This window comes from Phalangium opilio, unplaced genomic scaffold (genome assembly GCF_054372755.1).
Source record: "Phalangium opilio isolate 3A_F unplaced genomic scaffold, DU_Popi_V2 ptg000113l_1, whole genome shotgun sequence".
Classification (NCBI taxonomy): Eukaryota; Metazoa; Arthropoda; class Arachnida; order Opiliones; family Phalangiidae; genus Phalangium; species Phalangium opilio.
In genome coordinates this window covers 7,280,318-7,298,362 of record NW_028324209.1, presented here as the reverse complement: position 1 = coordinate 7,298,362, position 18,045 = coordinate 7,280,318, and the positions used below count along the sequence as shown (strand labels likewise).

The 18,045-nt window shown below is 31.2% G+C and overlaps 1 protein-coding gene across 5 annotated transcripts in view; it reads right to left on the bottom strand.

Moving 5' to 3' along the window:
• Nucleotides 1–746: 746 nt before the first annotated feature.
• brat (tripartite motif-containing protein brain tumor) overlaps nt 747–18,045 on the bottom strand; it is a 29,802-nt gene continuing 12,503 nt past the window's right edge. For all 5 annotated transcript variants that reach the window (XM_089852831.1, XM_089852830.1, XM_089852834.1 and 2 more), the window contains one exon: nt 747–17,210. In XM_089852831.1, coding sequence (XP_089708957.1) covers nt 14,836–17,196 — 2,361 coding nt within the window. In that variant the 5' untranslated portion in view covers nt 17,197–17,210 and the 3' untranslated portion in view covers nt 747–14,835. The remainder of the gene's footprint in view (nt 17,211–18,045) is intronic.

The window sequence follows — 18,045 nt, the reverse complement described above, 5'->3', positions numbered from 1 at the left end:
ACCCCAACCTCGTATAGAGTGCTGTCAGAAGCGCCGGTGTGACGTCACCCATACTGTTTTCCCATTAAGAAAAAACGGTAACTGTCATGGCCGCCCATTGCTAAAGGCAGACTCGTGACGTTTAACCTTGGATCTGACGTCACAACTGACAGCACTCTATAAGAAAATCGCGATAGACCATTTCGATGTAAAAGAAGGGTAGCCATCCCTCAGCATCGGGACACGGAAACAGCAGAGCAGTATCGCGGTCGCCAGAAGGCGAGATGGAAGGCAAAGTTTTACCCCCGTGTCTTTCCCTCTTTAGTTGTATCTAAGTGGTCTTCGACGTAACTAAAGAGGGAAAGACTCGGGGGGGAGGGGAATCTCGCTTTTCGGCGCCTGCGCTATAGGCACTTTGGGTCCAGACTCCAGAGATTGCGCAGAGACGGTTATGCGTCAACCCCTTGTATGTCGCAATACTGAGGGGTTGCCTACCCCCTTTTTCTACACCGAAAAGGCTTATTTGCTAGTAGTTCATGGCTAGTTCCTATAAAAACAAGCTGGGATAGCATAACTTACAGGTTCACCTTGAGGTATACAACGGTTGGCTCGGGCACTTAATGATATCCTTAATAAACTCAGCGAAGACCGCAAGCTGCTGCTTACCTTAAAAATGAAAACGAATCAAATTGGCAAAGATGAACTCCTAAAATGTACAATCATTCATTGTTGTTAACAATAGAATAAAATAAATGAAACCACGTGTATCTTTTGCAAACAAAAATATTTATTGAATGCCGCATTAATACAGTCATGTAACAAACATATGAAAGACAAAACATTTACAATGAATGCGATTGTTATAAATTAAAACATTTATTAAAAAACGGACAAATGACTCTTTGTTTAGCGAGTTATATGGTTCTCTATTCCCGCGCGATGGTAGGAATGCACTGATTTAATTCTATAAGGATAAGAAACCTGCAAAATGATCATTCTTTGTATTTAATTTTTTTAATAATTCTTTCATTTATTTTGAATACCCTTAGGAAAATATGAAAATATCTCAAACTTTATTCCCTATCAGGACACGAGTTCATTATATTACGTATGCACTATGTTTTTTTTTATAACTTTTTTATAACATTAAAAATAAGTATCGTTAATTAAAAACAAAAATAACTATAATTCCTGGTGCAAATATCAATAGTTGTTTAAAAAAACGTAGGTTATTAATTATCAAATTATTTATAAAAACATAATAATTAAAAATAAGTTAATTCCTTAAAATAATAATAATGAATTAATGAAGAGTAGCTGATTATAACAACGATCATATTTTTATCGTAAAAACCTACATGTACTTTATTACGCTACTATACGCGTGTGAACCGTAGTTATTTATTTATTATTTTTTATTATTTTATTTATTATTACACATATAGTGACACCGCGACTCGCTTCAAATATTAATCTCCAACATACTGGTGTGTTGTTATAAGCAGACTCCACACAATTTTATTTATAAATTAGTTATTTGTATATTTATTTATTTATTAAAATTTAGTTTTTATATTAGTTGGATTTTACGTTATTGTGGCGTAAGTAACGTAACACCAAAAAGTGTGGCAATTCCTCGAAGACACTTTCATTCATTAAGGAAGGGACATACTTATTTCAGTTAAGTTACTTATCGTAATGCTAACACAAAGCCTAGAAATGCACAGTGAGAAAATTATTCAAGGAAAAAAAAAACCAGTATAAATCCTTAATGTTTTTACGTTACGGTAGGTAGGCCCTATATAAAATAAAGTTTAAAAAACTTTGCAAATCATACGCGAGTATCCGAAAAAAGTTCGAAATTTTTATAACAAACTATTTCAAAGGTTACTTAATTCCCCACGATACGATTTTGGTTATGTTTTTCACGAAAAAATCACAACGCCACCTTGTGTGCGAGGTGGAACATTCATATAGAAAATTACTTCACATCTAGCTATTAAAACAATTATGAATGTATGACTAGGCACATTTCAGGCGATTTGAACTAACTTCCATTTATTTATTTATTTATCCCTTAACTAATCAGTCAGAAATATAGTAAACATTTCCAATTGTAGATTACGTCAAGTTAATTGCAATGTTAAAATTAAATTAATCGTGTTACTGCGCAGATCGAATCTACGCGTAAAAGACGTAAAACTAGCTAGGAAAACATAACGGTATCGCGAGGATGCTTTGAGATGTGAGAGAAACTTGATCATACGCCTTTACTGACGTCGCCTCGGTTAAACCGCAGCGAGCGTATTAAATTAAAGTAACCCGCCTACCTCTCGAAGTATGATCCATACAAGGTGAAGGGAGGCAGGTAAAGATTCCCCGTGTCGCTTCTATTTTTTCCTTTTTACGCGTTAATTGTTGAAATTGAAAATATTTATTATATTAAAAAAAAAAAGAAAATAAATATTTCAAGTAGAATTACGTATCGCTTACCATCAGGGGAATTTTTTTTTTCAGTTTGTCCATAGTCGTTGTAAAAATTTCACATATTTTTCAGACCATGGTATTTTTGTTAAGTTTTTTTTTCTTATAACAACATTCTTAATTACTGTTAATTATTATTATCATTATTATTATTCATTATTATTATATTATTATTATTATTCAAGAAACAGTACGATTATGTTTAGAGCACCCAGGCAGTGATCTTCACAATTGTTTGTTTTTGTTTGTTTTTGTTTTTTATTTTTGTTTTTTTTTTTCATTATTATTTTAAAAATAACCAGATGAATGATCGAAGCACCCCGTTTAATTGGCAAAATTTCTCTTTTCTAAGAATATCTATTTGTACACGGCAAAAAACAATGTTTAATTTCTTCATTTTTTTGTTGTTTTTTTTTTCGAAATTCGGTAATTAATGTGAAACTTTTAATTTCACTGTAATTAAATTCAAAGGAAAAATGTTTTAAATTAATTTTTCAACGACTGTTCTAACAGGAACTATAATCTTAGATTAAAAAGAAAAACAAAAAAGAAACAGGTTTTTATTTAATTTGTTGATTTATAGAAATTTTGTATAAAAGAATAAATAACCATTAATTTTTCATAGATAAAATTCATAGAAATAAAAGATATATGAAAAGCCAGTTAATATGATGATAGACTACAAGAAAGAGAAGCGATATAGTATGGCAACCCTGTTTTTTGGATTTTTTTTTTATCTTCTTTTTTATATTTTTGTTTTATTTTTTTTTAATACGTAACTATCGAGTATTAATTATTTGTGGTTTATTTTTTTAAAACTTTGGAATGTTGATATTTTGATAGACGGTGTTAATTTGTTTTTGTTTTTGTAGTAAAAGTACCTATGACAGGATAAATTGATTGTCAACATATTATAATTAACATTTTTATTTAACTTATTTTGAGCTTCGTAAACAAATTAACAAGGTGTGCGAAACATACTAAGCGCCTTTAGCTGTCGCCATTGAGAAATTGAAAGATATATATTTTTTTTTGCCTTTTTATTTTTTTGTTGGTACAAGCGGGAGTCCATGGCATATGGACTTCTGGTACGTTGGTAAAAGTTATAGAAGTATAACGTTAAAGATTAATAATTAACAATTAAAAATTAAGTATCGTGCTAAATTATTTATGGAAAATATTGGCGCGAGCTTCACTTTTAAATAGTGTTTAAGTTAAAAACAATTAAGTCAAGATTCCAAAGTTTTTTGACTATTTTTTATCATTAGACTGCGGAAAAGGCATATATTAGTTTTTTTTTTTAACATTTGCGTTTATAGAAAGGTTAATGAATTTTATTTTATTGAGATTTTTTTTTTGTCTTTTTGGAGTTTGAGTAATGTATATTTTTCATTGTTTAAAAAATTGTTTTACAAACAACAGGTTTATCCTTTTTTTTATTTCTCCACAAAAACAGACTGCAGCATAAAAATAGTGGCCAACACTTGGAAGATATTTTAACAGATCTATTTTAGAAGTTTCAACAAGTTAGTTTTTTATATATAAAAAACACTGGAGAATATAGAGTATAGATAGGGGGGAAAATTGTTCTTTTTTAGAGTACGTGAGAAAAACAGTTTATTTATTTTTTTTTGTCTTTAAACCTTTCTCGTCTAAAATGTAACGTTATATAATCAAAGCGTCTCCTTTACGCTCGTTTCTTTAGACCAAGGCAGTTCTTTTTTTATATTAAAACTAAGTAAGGTCGTGTGTTTTTTTATCCTTTATTTATTATTTTTTAAGTATTTTCTTTATCTTTAAAAGATAAATGTATTTTAGTACAAAAATTTAACACACTCGAAACGTAAAAATCTTTCTTTTGTCGCTCATTTTTTGACGTTTTTTTTTCCTATAAAAATTGGTCTCTTTAAATTGATAAAAAAATCTTACACCTTCCCACTATTAACTTTATTTTTTTTTTGCTTAATTATTTTTATTTATTTTATTTTTATTTTTTTTTTTAAATATTGTTGTCGAAACATCACGAGAAATTGGGTTTAATGGAGAAGACCTCTAATTGAAAAGATAGAGAGATAGATAACGTTGCATAGTGTGAAGAAACACTCGTGTTATGCGAAAATAAAAAACATATACCAATAATTACAAACCTTTAAAAACTTAAATTTGTTTTTCAATTCGGGGTGTTTTTGTTTTTTTTTTTTTTTTTTGGAATTTTGAGGAAAAAATTGCGAAAACGTACCAACACACACTTTTCAAACATTTCCAGCCAAAACGCTCAAAAACTTCTTGTTTATCATTCAATGTTTCGCGAGATATGTTAGTTTTTATTTTTTATTTACTGTATGTTTATTTATTTATTTATTTATTTTAATATTCAGGTTAAGCTGCACCTCACAATATTATTATCCGGCCCCGTAAATATTTTGCTAGCTAAGCCTAAAACAATTTAGGGTTGATTTTAATTTAAGTCTGTCGATTGCTAAAATGCTTAACTATATGATTGATTGTCCAATATAAGTTAAAGCTTACGTAATTAATATAATATAATTTAAATTAATTTTGCAGGGTATCTCGTTTGCGATTTAGTATATCTATAATCTAGCTTGGATAATTAATTTATCCCCGTTACAAGTAATGATTACCAAATAATCAAGTACTTTCATCAGCGCATTACCTAGGATGGAAGTATAGTCAAATGGAAGATAATTTTCACGTTTTCTCGATCTAATCATAACCATATAATACTCTAAATAAGTATGGGGAATATACTACGGACATGCGAGACGAAATTAAAGAACACAGCTCCATCTATGTTTAAAAGTGTCTTCTCCCCTAACAGAATAGAGGAATGGTAGGTCTATATCGCGATGTTCATTTGTTGACCGAAATGGAGTTGACGCGGTAGATATTGACTTATGTTTAACATAAAATACGTCACCAGGAGACGCTCCTAACCGTTTAATAAAGGGGATGTGTGTTGGTAGCGAGACCCATACTTAAAGAGAACATGATACCCTTATGCTCTTAACATAAATCATTCGGTAATCATTACTAGTTACGAGGAAATATTCCTAACATTTCGAAATAAAAAAAATTTAAAGTAAATCTTTAGAAGTATGTATCTTTCATTAAGTTAATTCAATTGACTTAATACACTCACGATGATAATATTATTTGTTTTGTTAATTCACTTATTTAAACCACTTTCCGTTCACACACGTACATTATTAAATCTTCGCTTAGGTTTAAGAAAAGGTTTTTTCTCTTTCAACTACAAATGATAGTGAGCCTTTTATAATTAAGTAATATGGAATTGAAGCTAATGTAAATTCAATGATAGTATAATAATATAATAATAACAATATAGGGTGAAATCTTTATATTATAAATTAGTTTTAATTAATGGGGGTTTAGGCTTAACTAAAAATACTTTCAGGCCCATATATATATTTTAGAATTATAGAAAGATTCCTAAATAACTGTGACAAATAATGTCTAACAAAAAAAAATATGTGATAAACACTAACAACAAAACAAATATTTTTTGTTTCAGAAAACAATAAAAAATACTTAATTAAAATTAAAAAAAAAACTAATTTCTAATTAATGGTCCAAAATTAATTTAACACGTTATATAGTTAAAAATAATTAAAAGGTGTATGGAATCACTCGATAAAAACCATTGCAAATAATATTAATTAAACAAATATAGTGAAGTTTCGTCATCAAATCTTCGTATAATTATAATAAAGTGACCGTAAAACAATCTAGGTATGAGGTGGGTTTAGTCGTCCTAAATCCTACTACAATTAATAAAAAAAAAATTTTTTAATAAAATAATCTAAATTTTTAAGTTGTACACAAAACCAAAAACAAATGGACCGATAGTGCCAAACACACTTTCCGTTAAAAGTACAATTATTCTATCTCTTTATATTTGAAAAAAAGTAGCTTTTGCACGTGCAATTCTCTCAATTTCAGGTACAACACTTAATTTGCACGTGCTAAACTACTTCAGAAAACTAAATGTAATTATAATAATTTTGTAAATGTCTGTATGGTAGATTTATGGAAATATTAAATAATTAAAGAGTGTGGTAATGTAACTTATTAGTCCATTTTGTTTTTTTACAAAACCAAGAAATTATTTGTGTTACGAAGAATATGTAGAAACTATGAGTACTACTTAGTGATACTCAACACCTGTATTTTAGTTTCGAATGAACGAAACACTTATGCCAAATTGCACTCATCGTACATTTTTTTTTTTTTTTTCTTTTTTCAGGGCAATTTTTCGTACAAAGTATAAAGAGTCTAAAATTAAGTCTAGCATATTCTTATTAACGCGAATGACTTTTTGGTCAAAACGAATAAAACTTATGTTTCAAGTAAAATCAACTTTTTCAGCAAAAATATATATATTCCTAGCACACATACAATGCGATTCAACCGATATTTTCAAAAACAAATAATTTATACAATCACTATAATTCATCCGGATATAGTCATATACAACAAAGTACAATCAAATATTCAGTATCGAGGCGCGAAAAAATGTAAAATTTAATTCAACAGGCCACGTGTTTTCAATTTTCAATAATTTTGAAAACCTGGCTTGGCACAGATCGAGTCGTAATAAAAATTGACTACTATTTTATTTTTTTGTATTTTGTATTTTTCGTCTACTATTTTTTTTTTTTTCATACCTTCCTTTAAATTTCATATGTGCAAAAATACTTTTCTAGCACATCAATGTATTATGGGTGCTGGAAAACAATTTATTTTTATTTTTAATGAAAAACTGTTATTTATTACTAAAATCTAGTTACCAACAAATTTTAGCTACCGCGCCTTTTTTTTTCTTCATACTTCTAAAAAACGTACCCCATAGGAAAAAAATATCATTTATCTCTCATATTGTTTACGTTAATTGTTATTTGTTTGGTTCTCGCGCATTTCCCAAGTATTCCCAAATAAATAAATAAACAATTAATTATTTACCATATTTCATTACTTAATTAGTAAAAAATATTTTTTGATGGAGCTTTTATGTGATAATGAAATAACTAATTTTCACACGTCAATTTCAATTAATCTTCAGAGAGTGTTGTCTTCATAATTCTTCCTTCATTTTTTATGTGTTTTCTTCCATGTTTCGAGTTTTTAACATATATATTATTTTGCAATTCACGTTTTTATGTATCATCGGAGCAATAATCATGTGGTAGTGTACACTATGTAAAAATTTACTTGTTCTTTTGAGAAAATACTTATCGCATGCAAACACACAATAAAAGTGAAGGCATTGTAGTAGTTTTTTTTTTCATATCATATCATATCATTTAGACACAATTTGTATTGTTTGTTTCACAACAAGGGGGGGGGGGAATTTGTTTGTTTGTTTCCATATATTTATTTTTTGAGCACTAGGAATTGTTTATTTTTATGATAAAGAACCTTCCAAAAAACCCAGTAATTAGGCCCGGGGTTTTTAATATTTAAAATAAAAAAATTTTTGGGAAATATATATAATCCAATAGTTATAACGGCCACAACAAACGGTTTATAAGTGCCGTTGAAAAATACGCGATGGAAGGATCTACTTCAAACTTCAATTATTATTTGTTTTTTAATCATTTAATTAAATACTTCATCATTCACACAGACACACAATAATTGTCCTCCAAAAATTTCATTCCCACTTTGCGCACTATGATAGTTGGATCCAATTTTACAGGGTTTTTTTTTTTGGTAATAATACCTTCTAAAAACGGATCCTGCTACGTTTAATTTCATTGAAAGGCAATTAACCATAGTTAACTTTATCTACGCATAATCAAAACTTAATGAAGAGTATATAGGCGATATGGCGCGCAAAGAAATTGATTCATTTTTCAAATAGTATAATTTCGATTGTGTCTTAATTATTATAAGATTAGATAATATTTATAATACTGAGGATCGATCGAGCGAGATTAAAAACATTCCCGACAAACGTGCAAAGATGTGGGGGGGGGGGGGGTGCTGTACATTTTAATTAAGCAATTAATGTTAATTTTTTATTGGGGGGTATTTAATATATTATTTCAATGGTGTTGGGTGCAAACGAGATATATGTATGTATGTATAATATGTAATTTTCGGTATACCGCGTCGTAACTTCATCATGTTAAATACACTCTACGCAGTTATGGGAGCATTTTAATTTACGATGATGTTATTAGCTCTCAATTAAGATTTGTCAAAACTAACAAATTGCCAGACTGCCTTTCTTCCATCGACAAGTGAATGCGGACACCATTTGCCTGGTGTCTATCTAACCGCGTCGTTCCAAATATCTCAACTTCATCATGTTAAATACACTCTACGCAGTTATGGGAGCATTTTAATTTACGATGATGTTATTAGCTCTCAATTAAGATTTGTCAAAACTAACAAATTGCCAGACTGCCTTTCTTCCATCGACAAGTGAATGCGGACACCATTTGCCTGGTGTCTATCTAACCGCGTCGTTCCAAATATCTCAACTTCATCATGTTAAATACACTCTACGCAGTTATGGGAGCATTTTAATTTACGATGATGTTATTAGCTCTCAATTAAGATTTGTTAAAACTAACAAATTACCAAACTGCCTTTCTTCCGTCGACAAGTGGATACGGACACCATTTGCCTGGTGTCTATCTAACCGCGTCGTTCCAAATATCTCAACTTCATCATGTTAAATACACTCTACGCAGTTATGGGAGCATTTTAATTTACGATGATGTTATTAGCTCTCAATTAAGATTTGTCAAAACTAACAAATTGCCAGACTGCCTTTCTTCCATCGACAAGTGAATGCGGACACCATTTGCCTGGTGTCTATCTAACCGCGTCGTTCCAAATATCTCAACTTCATCATGTTAAATACACTCTACGCAGTTATGGGAGCATTTTAATTTACGATGATGTTATTAGCTCTCAATTAAGATTTGTCAAAACTAACAAATTACCAAACTGCCTTTCTTCCATCGACAAGTGAATGGACACCATTTGCCTGGTGTCTATCTAGTCCTAGACTATGTAAGGTACGGTTGGTTCCCAAGCCTCTATACAATTTCCCAAAATGCGAAGTACGCACACGAAGTCTTTTTTGACATTTCTTGCCTAATTCTACTCATAGCGGTAGCGCCATTATCCATAATAATTCTCTGGCCATTTTGAATTATTCAGCGTTATTTAAATCGAATATTTAGTATAGTAAATCGCTGAATCTTTCCATTATAACTATTTATAGACATCGTTCCCGGATGATACACTTTTCTGTACACACTGACCTATCAATATCTTTCTCCGTATTGTTACATATATATATATACGTGGAGAAAACAAATTATAATGTCTAGCTCTAATTATTAATTATTATTAAGCCAGGGTTTAGGGGGCAATATTATTTTAAATTGGTGTATATAAACTGATATTAGGTAGCATTGTATGTAAATTCCATCCATATATATATTTTTATTTAGTGATACGGAAACGGTATTAATTAAACAAATTCAGCGCGCTTATAAATTAAAAATAATAATAATAATAATAATAATAATAAATGTAATAACATTAATAATTAAACCAGAAATTAAAAAAAAATTGAGATCAAATAAAGAAAAATTAATTAATTGAAGAATTGGATGATTTTATATCAATTAAATTAAATTAAATTAAATTAAAGAGGAGGGAGAAATAAAAAGTAATTGGGTTTAATATCTAGGGTGATATCGAATTATACGTCACGTGACCACGTCACGTGTCCCTGCTTTTAAACCCATAACAAAAACAACCATCCAAAACTAATAGGAATGATTTATACACAAATAAAAAACTGTTGACTAACTATTGCTGATCGTTTTAACAAAAGATAAAAGGAAAATTAAACAAAACAGGGAAATATATACTTACTAAAACTAATTAGTACAAGCAACTAATTAAAAAAAACACAGAAATGCTAATTAAGAATTTTTGCATTGTTTTTTCATCGTGATAATTAATTAAAAGAAGTATTTCTTAATTTCAATTAATAAAAATAATAGTCGGTATATTCATATATATATAAGAAAACATTGCGATGTTTTTCGTTTAAAAAAAAACCAGTAATTCTTATTGCTTTCTCAATGAAGATTCGTGCATGAATTACCAAAAAAACTTAATTAATTAATTAATTATTATAATTTCTACGCACATAAAAATTTCAGCCCAAGTTACTACTACTGCCTTTACATATTAATATTAGCTCATTCCTCTATTTATTACTGATCCATTAATTTAATGGATATTAAATGCATTTAAAAAAAGGAAGACCCAATATTATTCTAGATTGATACAAAATGTTTTAACGTATTCCAAGATATGATATTGATTGATTGATTGATATCGGAGCCATTTTATCTTTTTATACTTCATAAACACAAAACGGTTATGAATGGGTGTTTTAATTGTTATAAATATTAAGGTATATCACCCATTAATTTTATATTTAATTATTATTAATTAATTATTTAATTAATCTCAGGAACATTTTTGACTCGGATATGCAATTAATTCCGGAAAGGGGGGGTTTGTAGGACACGAGAAATGTTTGGTGGGTGAATTGTCACCACTGGCAGTAGTTTTGTGACTCAATTAGATTACCTGGCTGGTATGATAGAATTTGTAACCTTTGAACCACGTTAATCAGATTTAACTCAAGTTGAATTTTTTCCAAGTAATTATGAAAAGGTCAAGCTTTACAAATACGATAATATAAATCACTGGGTACTACTAACCATATCTGCACAATTTAAGTCTTACTAAGCCAACGTTTTGACTACAATAAATGGTTCAACCCAAATATTTAACTCAACTCGAAGTGTGACATCAACTACTTGAATCAAAACGTTACATCTAAAAATAAAAAACCCATAAAATTAAATTAATTAATGCTAATCAGATCTGTGCAAATTTGTTCAAAAACATAAAAAGATTAAAATTAAAATTCAACAATTCCTTTAATGATCAACTTTTGTAAAAACAAAAATAATTAACAGCTAATTTAATTAATTTTTGCCAACAGAAAAAAAATACGAGAAAAAAAACTAAACGATATAAAGGGTATGTATGTGTAACTTAACTATTCAAATCTGATCAAGGTGGTACAAATATTTAGGGATTTAGTGCGTACGTACGTAAGTGTGTGTCTGTATATTAATTTTGCAAAACAGCGTTGAAATTTTTAAGTAGCGTAGATACGTTGGGGGGGGGGGGGTTTGAAACAATGACTAGTTTAACTGAACTGTAATATTAATTAATTTCATTATTTTCTTTTAACTGCACTCTTAATTATTTTTTTTAACAGATAATACCACGCATATCGTGTGTAAAGTTAAAACTTTTCAACAAAAAAAAAAAGAATAAGGTAATAATATTGTCCAAACTAAAATTTCTCTATGACAATCATTTCAAAGATAAGAAAAAACAAAAAAACCACAAGTCCAAGTAAGTTCAGACCGGAATAATTTTAAATGGGATAAGAAATAAATATCAATTAACACTCAATTAAAATTAAAAAACAAATTAACAGAGAAAATTGGCACGCACACTCAGAGTGGGAGAAGGCAAAAAAAAAAAAAAAAATATTTGAACAGAAAACGTTTTAATAATAAATTTCTATCAAAAAACCCTTTTTTTCTTTTCTTTCTTTTATAAATATCAGCTGGAAGTGCCAGAGTTTAATATTATTACCATATTATTAATATATATATATTTCTAATTAGAATATATATATATTAATAGACTTGAGTGCAAGTTTGAAAACGAAACTTTTTCGCACATATTTAAATGGAAGAAATTTTTTATAAATTTTTCCAAAATTTTTTTCAGTTACGATTTTTCGTGTTCGTGTTTTAAATTAAAATACTTAGGATGAGCGAGTTTTTTTAGGTTTTTTTTTTGCCTTTTCGAATTTCCTAATTTTTAATCCATTGGTAACAAACAAAAATAATTACGTTATTTCTGATATTGCGAGAAAAATCAGAAAAACAATAATCAATTTATGATTATATAATGCTTAATTTTGTATACTAAAATTTAAATTCACGTCGATACTAAATTAAAAACTCATCAAATTGATAAATTTTTAGGTTCGATATTTAAATAATTAATACCAAATGAATAAATTGTTCTTTTAAATTCGTTCATTATTATTTTTTTTTTTTCGTGGAAGTTTTTGAGCGTAACTGCACGCATTTCAACACTATTTTTAATTTTAAGCAACTTTAGTCGTTCCTGTGTCTGTTTAAATAGGTTTTAATGGAATTTGGAAAAAATGAAAAATTATCGAAAAAGTTGCTAATTAAAATTTTTTCGCAACTGCACCCAAAAAAATTTATCAAATTTTTTTCTTGGCTTTAATTAATTAATAAAACAGCGTATCGCCAATTATATTATTAAAATTAAGCGGCTGTTTATAAAAACCAGTAAAAAATTATAAATACCATACTAAGCTGATTTCTACTAATACTTCTTATATATATATATTTATAAAAACAAAGTCAATTTTTAGCGTTTTTTCTTTAAAAAAAAAAAATAACTAACTCGTTTTTACTGAAGCAGAGCGTGTGGGACTGAAAAAGGGGGGGAAGAGAGAGATAGTTTAAGCCGCACCGAAAAAAGCTAATGTTATTTAATTTTTAATTATTTTAAGGCATGATAGAACATGCTGATTGGATGGTTAACAACTACAAATATCAACAAGTGGCCCCAAAAAGTGTTTTTTTTTTTTTTTTTTTTTTTTTTAAGATCACAGAGTACAGTTTTTTTCATATTAGTTCATGCTGTCTTTGGCATGTTTACTTTTGTTTGTTTGTTTGTCACAATAAATAAGATAAACAGTCAGAAAAATCTAACGTCGGTACAAAATACTTATTTTAACAGTGTATTCTTATTCTTATTTAATTTTATTTGAGAAAACCCAGCTTTTTCGGAAGATGTTTATATTAAGCCTTAAAAAACTAACCTCCATTTTATTATTTATTATATTCACTAGTGACTAGCAGTATTTTTTTTTTCTTTTGTTTTTGTTTTTTTTGCATTATAATAATGAATGATAACTAAAAAAAAACATTAACTTTAATTATAACACCGTTGAAATTTTATTTTCTCTTTTAATAATTCTGATAACTAAATAAAATAAAAAAGGGGGGTAAGGGGGGTAAGGGGGGACTGATATCGGTATAAATTTTCATTTACCAAGGTGCTATAGTAAAGAAAATAAAAACTATCTAATTAATTAAAACAGTGTATTTTTAGTCTTTAATATACTCTATATAAATGATGTAACAATTTTAAAAAGACTAAAAACACTGACTGCGGTGATACTCTTCTCTAGTATTTTTAATAACTTAAAAAAAGGAAAAAAAAAAAAAAAAAAAAAAAAAAAAAAATACCTTGGTACGCGATGCGATTGTGGGAACCTTTTTTTTTTTTTTTTAACTTTTATTTATTTCAATGTGCAGCTCTGGATAGTGAAAAAAATATTTCAAAATAATTAATAACAAACGTCGGCGTTGCGTAATTAAATTAAAAAACTAAAATAAACAAAAACAAAAAATTTTTTTTTATAATAATAATAATAAGATTCGAAAAATTTAAATACTTTGGATACCCATTTCTCGTAACAGATAATATAATATGAAGAAAGATAAAAACGTCGTATTTTCACCACTGGCGTACTGTTTTTCATTTTTTGTGTTTTTTACTTAAACCGCAGATCGAGGGGAGAAAACTCAGCTGCCAGTTTCAAATTTTTTTTGTATTTTTTTGTTTTTTTAGTATTTTTCTGTAGAACAAATAAAAAGTTTCAACAATTGTATCCACAAATGTCTTGGGCTTCTCGAAAGATTGTTCATCCCATGAAATTTTTTTTTTTTCTTTTTAATTTTTCATTTTGTGAATATATAAAGACTACTTCACTTAAATTGGCAATGAATTGGTAGAAAAATTGTTATAATGAAGTCGCAGTCACCCCCGCGGCCCGGGATTTCTTCTTTTTTCGATATAAAAAACAATATTTTTTTTTTGGAGTTGAAACAACTTCAGTATACCGTACTTCAAATCACAATTGTGGTAAAAACACTAAGACACCGCTAATTATAAATATAAATGATTTTTTTTTTGTTGTAGTTGTTGTTTCGATCCACGTTATTTTTAATACATTTTTATGTCTAGGAAACGAGAAGGTGAAGACGCGCGTCTCTGATATGGAAAAAAGTGGCTTATCATAGACGCGGCGCGCTTCGTTGATAGGGCAGACTCAAATTGGCTACCTCTCATTCAAAGGCTCAATGGTTTTTACGTTCAAATTCCGATACCAGGAATTTGCATGTAACGGTAAATGTAGAGGCGATAATCTTTACTGGCCAGGACAACGGCGCCATCATCCATTAAAGCGACGTCGAAACACTGAGCGTGTTTAACCTTGCTTTCCAAGGCGTTGACCAACTGACCGTCTTGCGTGAATATCGTAATGTTGAAGTTATTATGGTTGTCCGCCACCAAAATCTCTCCATTCTGATTGATGCAAACGCCGATAGGATAATTGGTTAAGCCTTCGCCTCCGATTTGTCTTAAGAAGATCCCGTCGTAGTTGAAGACCTTGACGCAATGAGCTCTGTTGTCACTAATAAAGATCTCTTGTTTGTCATTGACAACGACTCCGTTTGGAAACTCCAGGTGTTTCGAGCATCCAAATTTTTGTAGAACGTTTCCCATCTGATCGAAGATGATAACTCTCATGACCTTGCATTCGACGACGATAACTCTTCCTTTGCTGTCTACGGTGACGCCTCTAGGGTGCTGAAGGATATTGGCCCCAAATTTTCGGACAAATTGACCGTACTGATTGTAAATCTGGATTTGGTGGGTGGGACTACGCTCGGTTACTATGATGTCCCCGGAAGTCTTGACAACGGCAACTCGATTAGGATAAAGTAACTGTCCGTCTCTCTTGCCACACTCGCCAAAATGGAACTTAAATCGACCTTCCTTGTCAAAAATCTGAATTCGGTGATTATTGGTATCAGCCACGATGATATCGTTTTGGGCATTGACGGCTACTCCACTTGGCTCGGTAAATTGCCCTTCCATTACTCCAAATTCACCAAACTTGCAATGGTAGATCATTTTTTGTCTCTTAATCTGAGACTTCAGCGGATAGATACTGGTCGAAACGAATTTAGTCGAGAGATCGACAACGGGATCGCTAGCGATGGAAAAGGTGTCCGATCCATTTTGGAAGATGTCGCTACTGCCACTCGACCATTTCTCATAGGGATTCACGTCGGTCAGACTCGTTGAAAAAGGCCCCATGTTGTTTGTGGAACTAAATCTCTTAGAGAGGATATTGTTGGACTCGAAAATGTGACCATTCTGATAGGATCGCTCCGGGTTGACCGGCGAGTGCGACGGCGCGACACCATTTGGTCTGGCGATGGGAGCGGGGGCTTTACTGCCGGGTGGCGAGGCTTCCGAACTGTGGCGGATATATCCGAAAGTGTTGCGGACCCCGACTTGGATAGCTTGGTAATTGGAAACGAATTCGAGATCCACATTTTGTAAGTTAACTTCGGGGTTGAAGGCTAGGATGACTTGGAATTTGGTGTCGAGAAGCTGCTTAAACATGAGTATTTCGGTATTACTGGAAAACTTGACGATACGGTCGACAAATTCGCACATCTGGTGAATCTTGTCAATGCTCTCTTGAACCTTTTCGGTTAGTAGAGTCAGAGAAACCATCTTGGTGTTGTAAATGTTGTCCAATTCCTTCAGGGTCTCTTGTTTTCGTTCTTCGAGCATGGATCGGTAAAACTGGAAAGTTTCGTTAATTTCGTTCTGAGCTTTGTGATACTGCATCTGCAGTCTACTCGAAAAATGCTCGACAGTCTTTAACGCGTTCCGCAAATCGTTAGTCTTGAGTTTACTATCCTCAATAAGATGGTTGATAATCTCCACTTGCTTCGATCCGATATCGGAAAGATATTCGTAATCGTGAAGCCCTTTCTGATGTTCCAAGGCGGTGCATTCTTTACAAATGGGCAAGTTGCAGGTTCGGCAAAAGAACTTGAGGAGTTCGTTTTTGTGACGGGGGCAAGTGACGGGTTTCTCCACCTTCAGTTCGTCTTTATTATTTTGCAATTCGCCAAGGGTAAGAACCCGATGCCCTTCGAAACAATGCATGAACTGATGAGCCATGACGCAATTAGGACAGAGAAAGTTGGCACAATCGAAACATCTGGCCACCGCGTTCGAATCTTTACTCTTGCAACCTGTGCAGTTTAGGCTAGTGCCATCCATGGCGGCTGACTCGAGCAAATTGCTGATGGCGTAGTCCGAAAGCAACCCTTGGACGCCTTGAGAAGGTAGAACGCACTCTTGCTCGCAAGTGGGACATTTTAATTTATCCGGAGTTTCTTGAACCTTCTCTAAACACGGTTGGCAGAAGGTATGGAAGCAGGACAAGACCTTGGGCAACGTGAACGTGTCGTGACACATACCGCATTTGGTACTCAAACTAATTCCGCACGTTCCACCGACGCAAGTTCCATTTTCCAATTGAGTCTGATCACCCAGACTGGCCAAGGATGGAACGCCGAAAGAGGAAGAATCTGACAGTGAGGGAGTAGGCGATGCCATCCTCGATGAAGACTCTATGCTGCTCATAAGGAGGCCTCAAGCTAAAAATCGAATCAAAAAGACGTCACAATTCAATATAATATTTTTACATTAAAAACAACGCTCCATAACACCGAGTGTCAACCCAATATATATTCTAATAAGTAAACTAGGAACTTGATAGCAGACGCGTTGTTTCAATATATAACACACAAACAAAAAATGTGCTTGGTTATCTCCGTAATCGCGATTCTGAAATACGAAGATAGTGCGTGGGTTTTCCTGTGACAACTACCACGTTAATTTCATCGTGAAAGCTGAAAAGTAACGGCTGTCGAAGGGGTAACTGGTGTCATTTTACCACAAAGTCTAATGTAGAATTAGCAATAAGGTTCATGATTTGTACAAGTAGAGTCCGTTATTTAAATTCTTCGAAAAAATATGCGCATTCAACACGGTTTTATGCGCGAAACCTATCATAAAACAATTTTCGAAAATGTTTCTAGCTCTTGCAAGATTAATAATGGTATATGGTTTGAAACTTAAGCAAATTTACTATTTGGTTAGCAAATACACTCGTAGTCAGCCTCAATCAGAGCTTAAGTTCTGACAAGAGCTAAGTCAAACAAAAATCTGATAAAAGATTTATTGATATATTAGCTGATAGGAAGAAAGTCAAATTTACAATGCCAGAAAGCTTCGTTGCAATTACAACGAGGACTAACATCATTTAACATCAAGGTTACAATTCCAATAGATGTTAAAAAAAAACCACTTGTTCTTTGTAAATATTGTGACTGTCCAGGTATCAAATTAAGGTTAACGAACCCCGCTGGACATTGACTGTTTATTAACAATTTCGACCCTTTGTTGAAGAACAGTGGTCATTAAAGAATT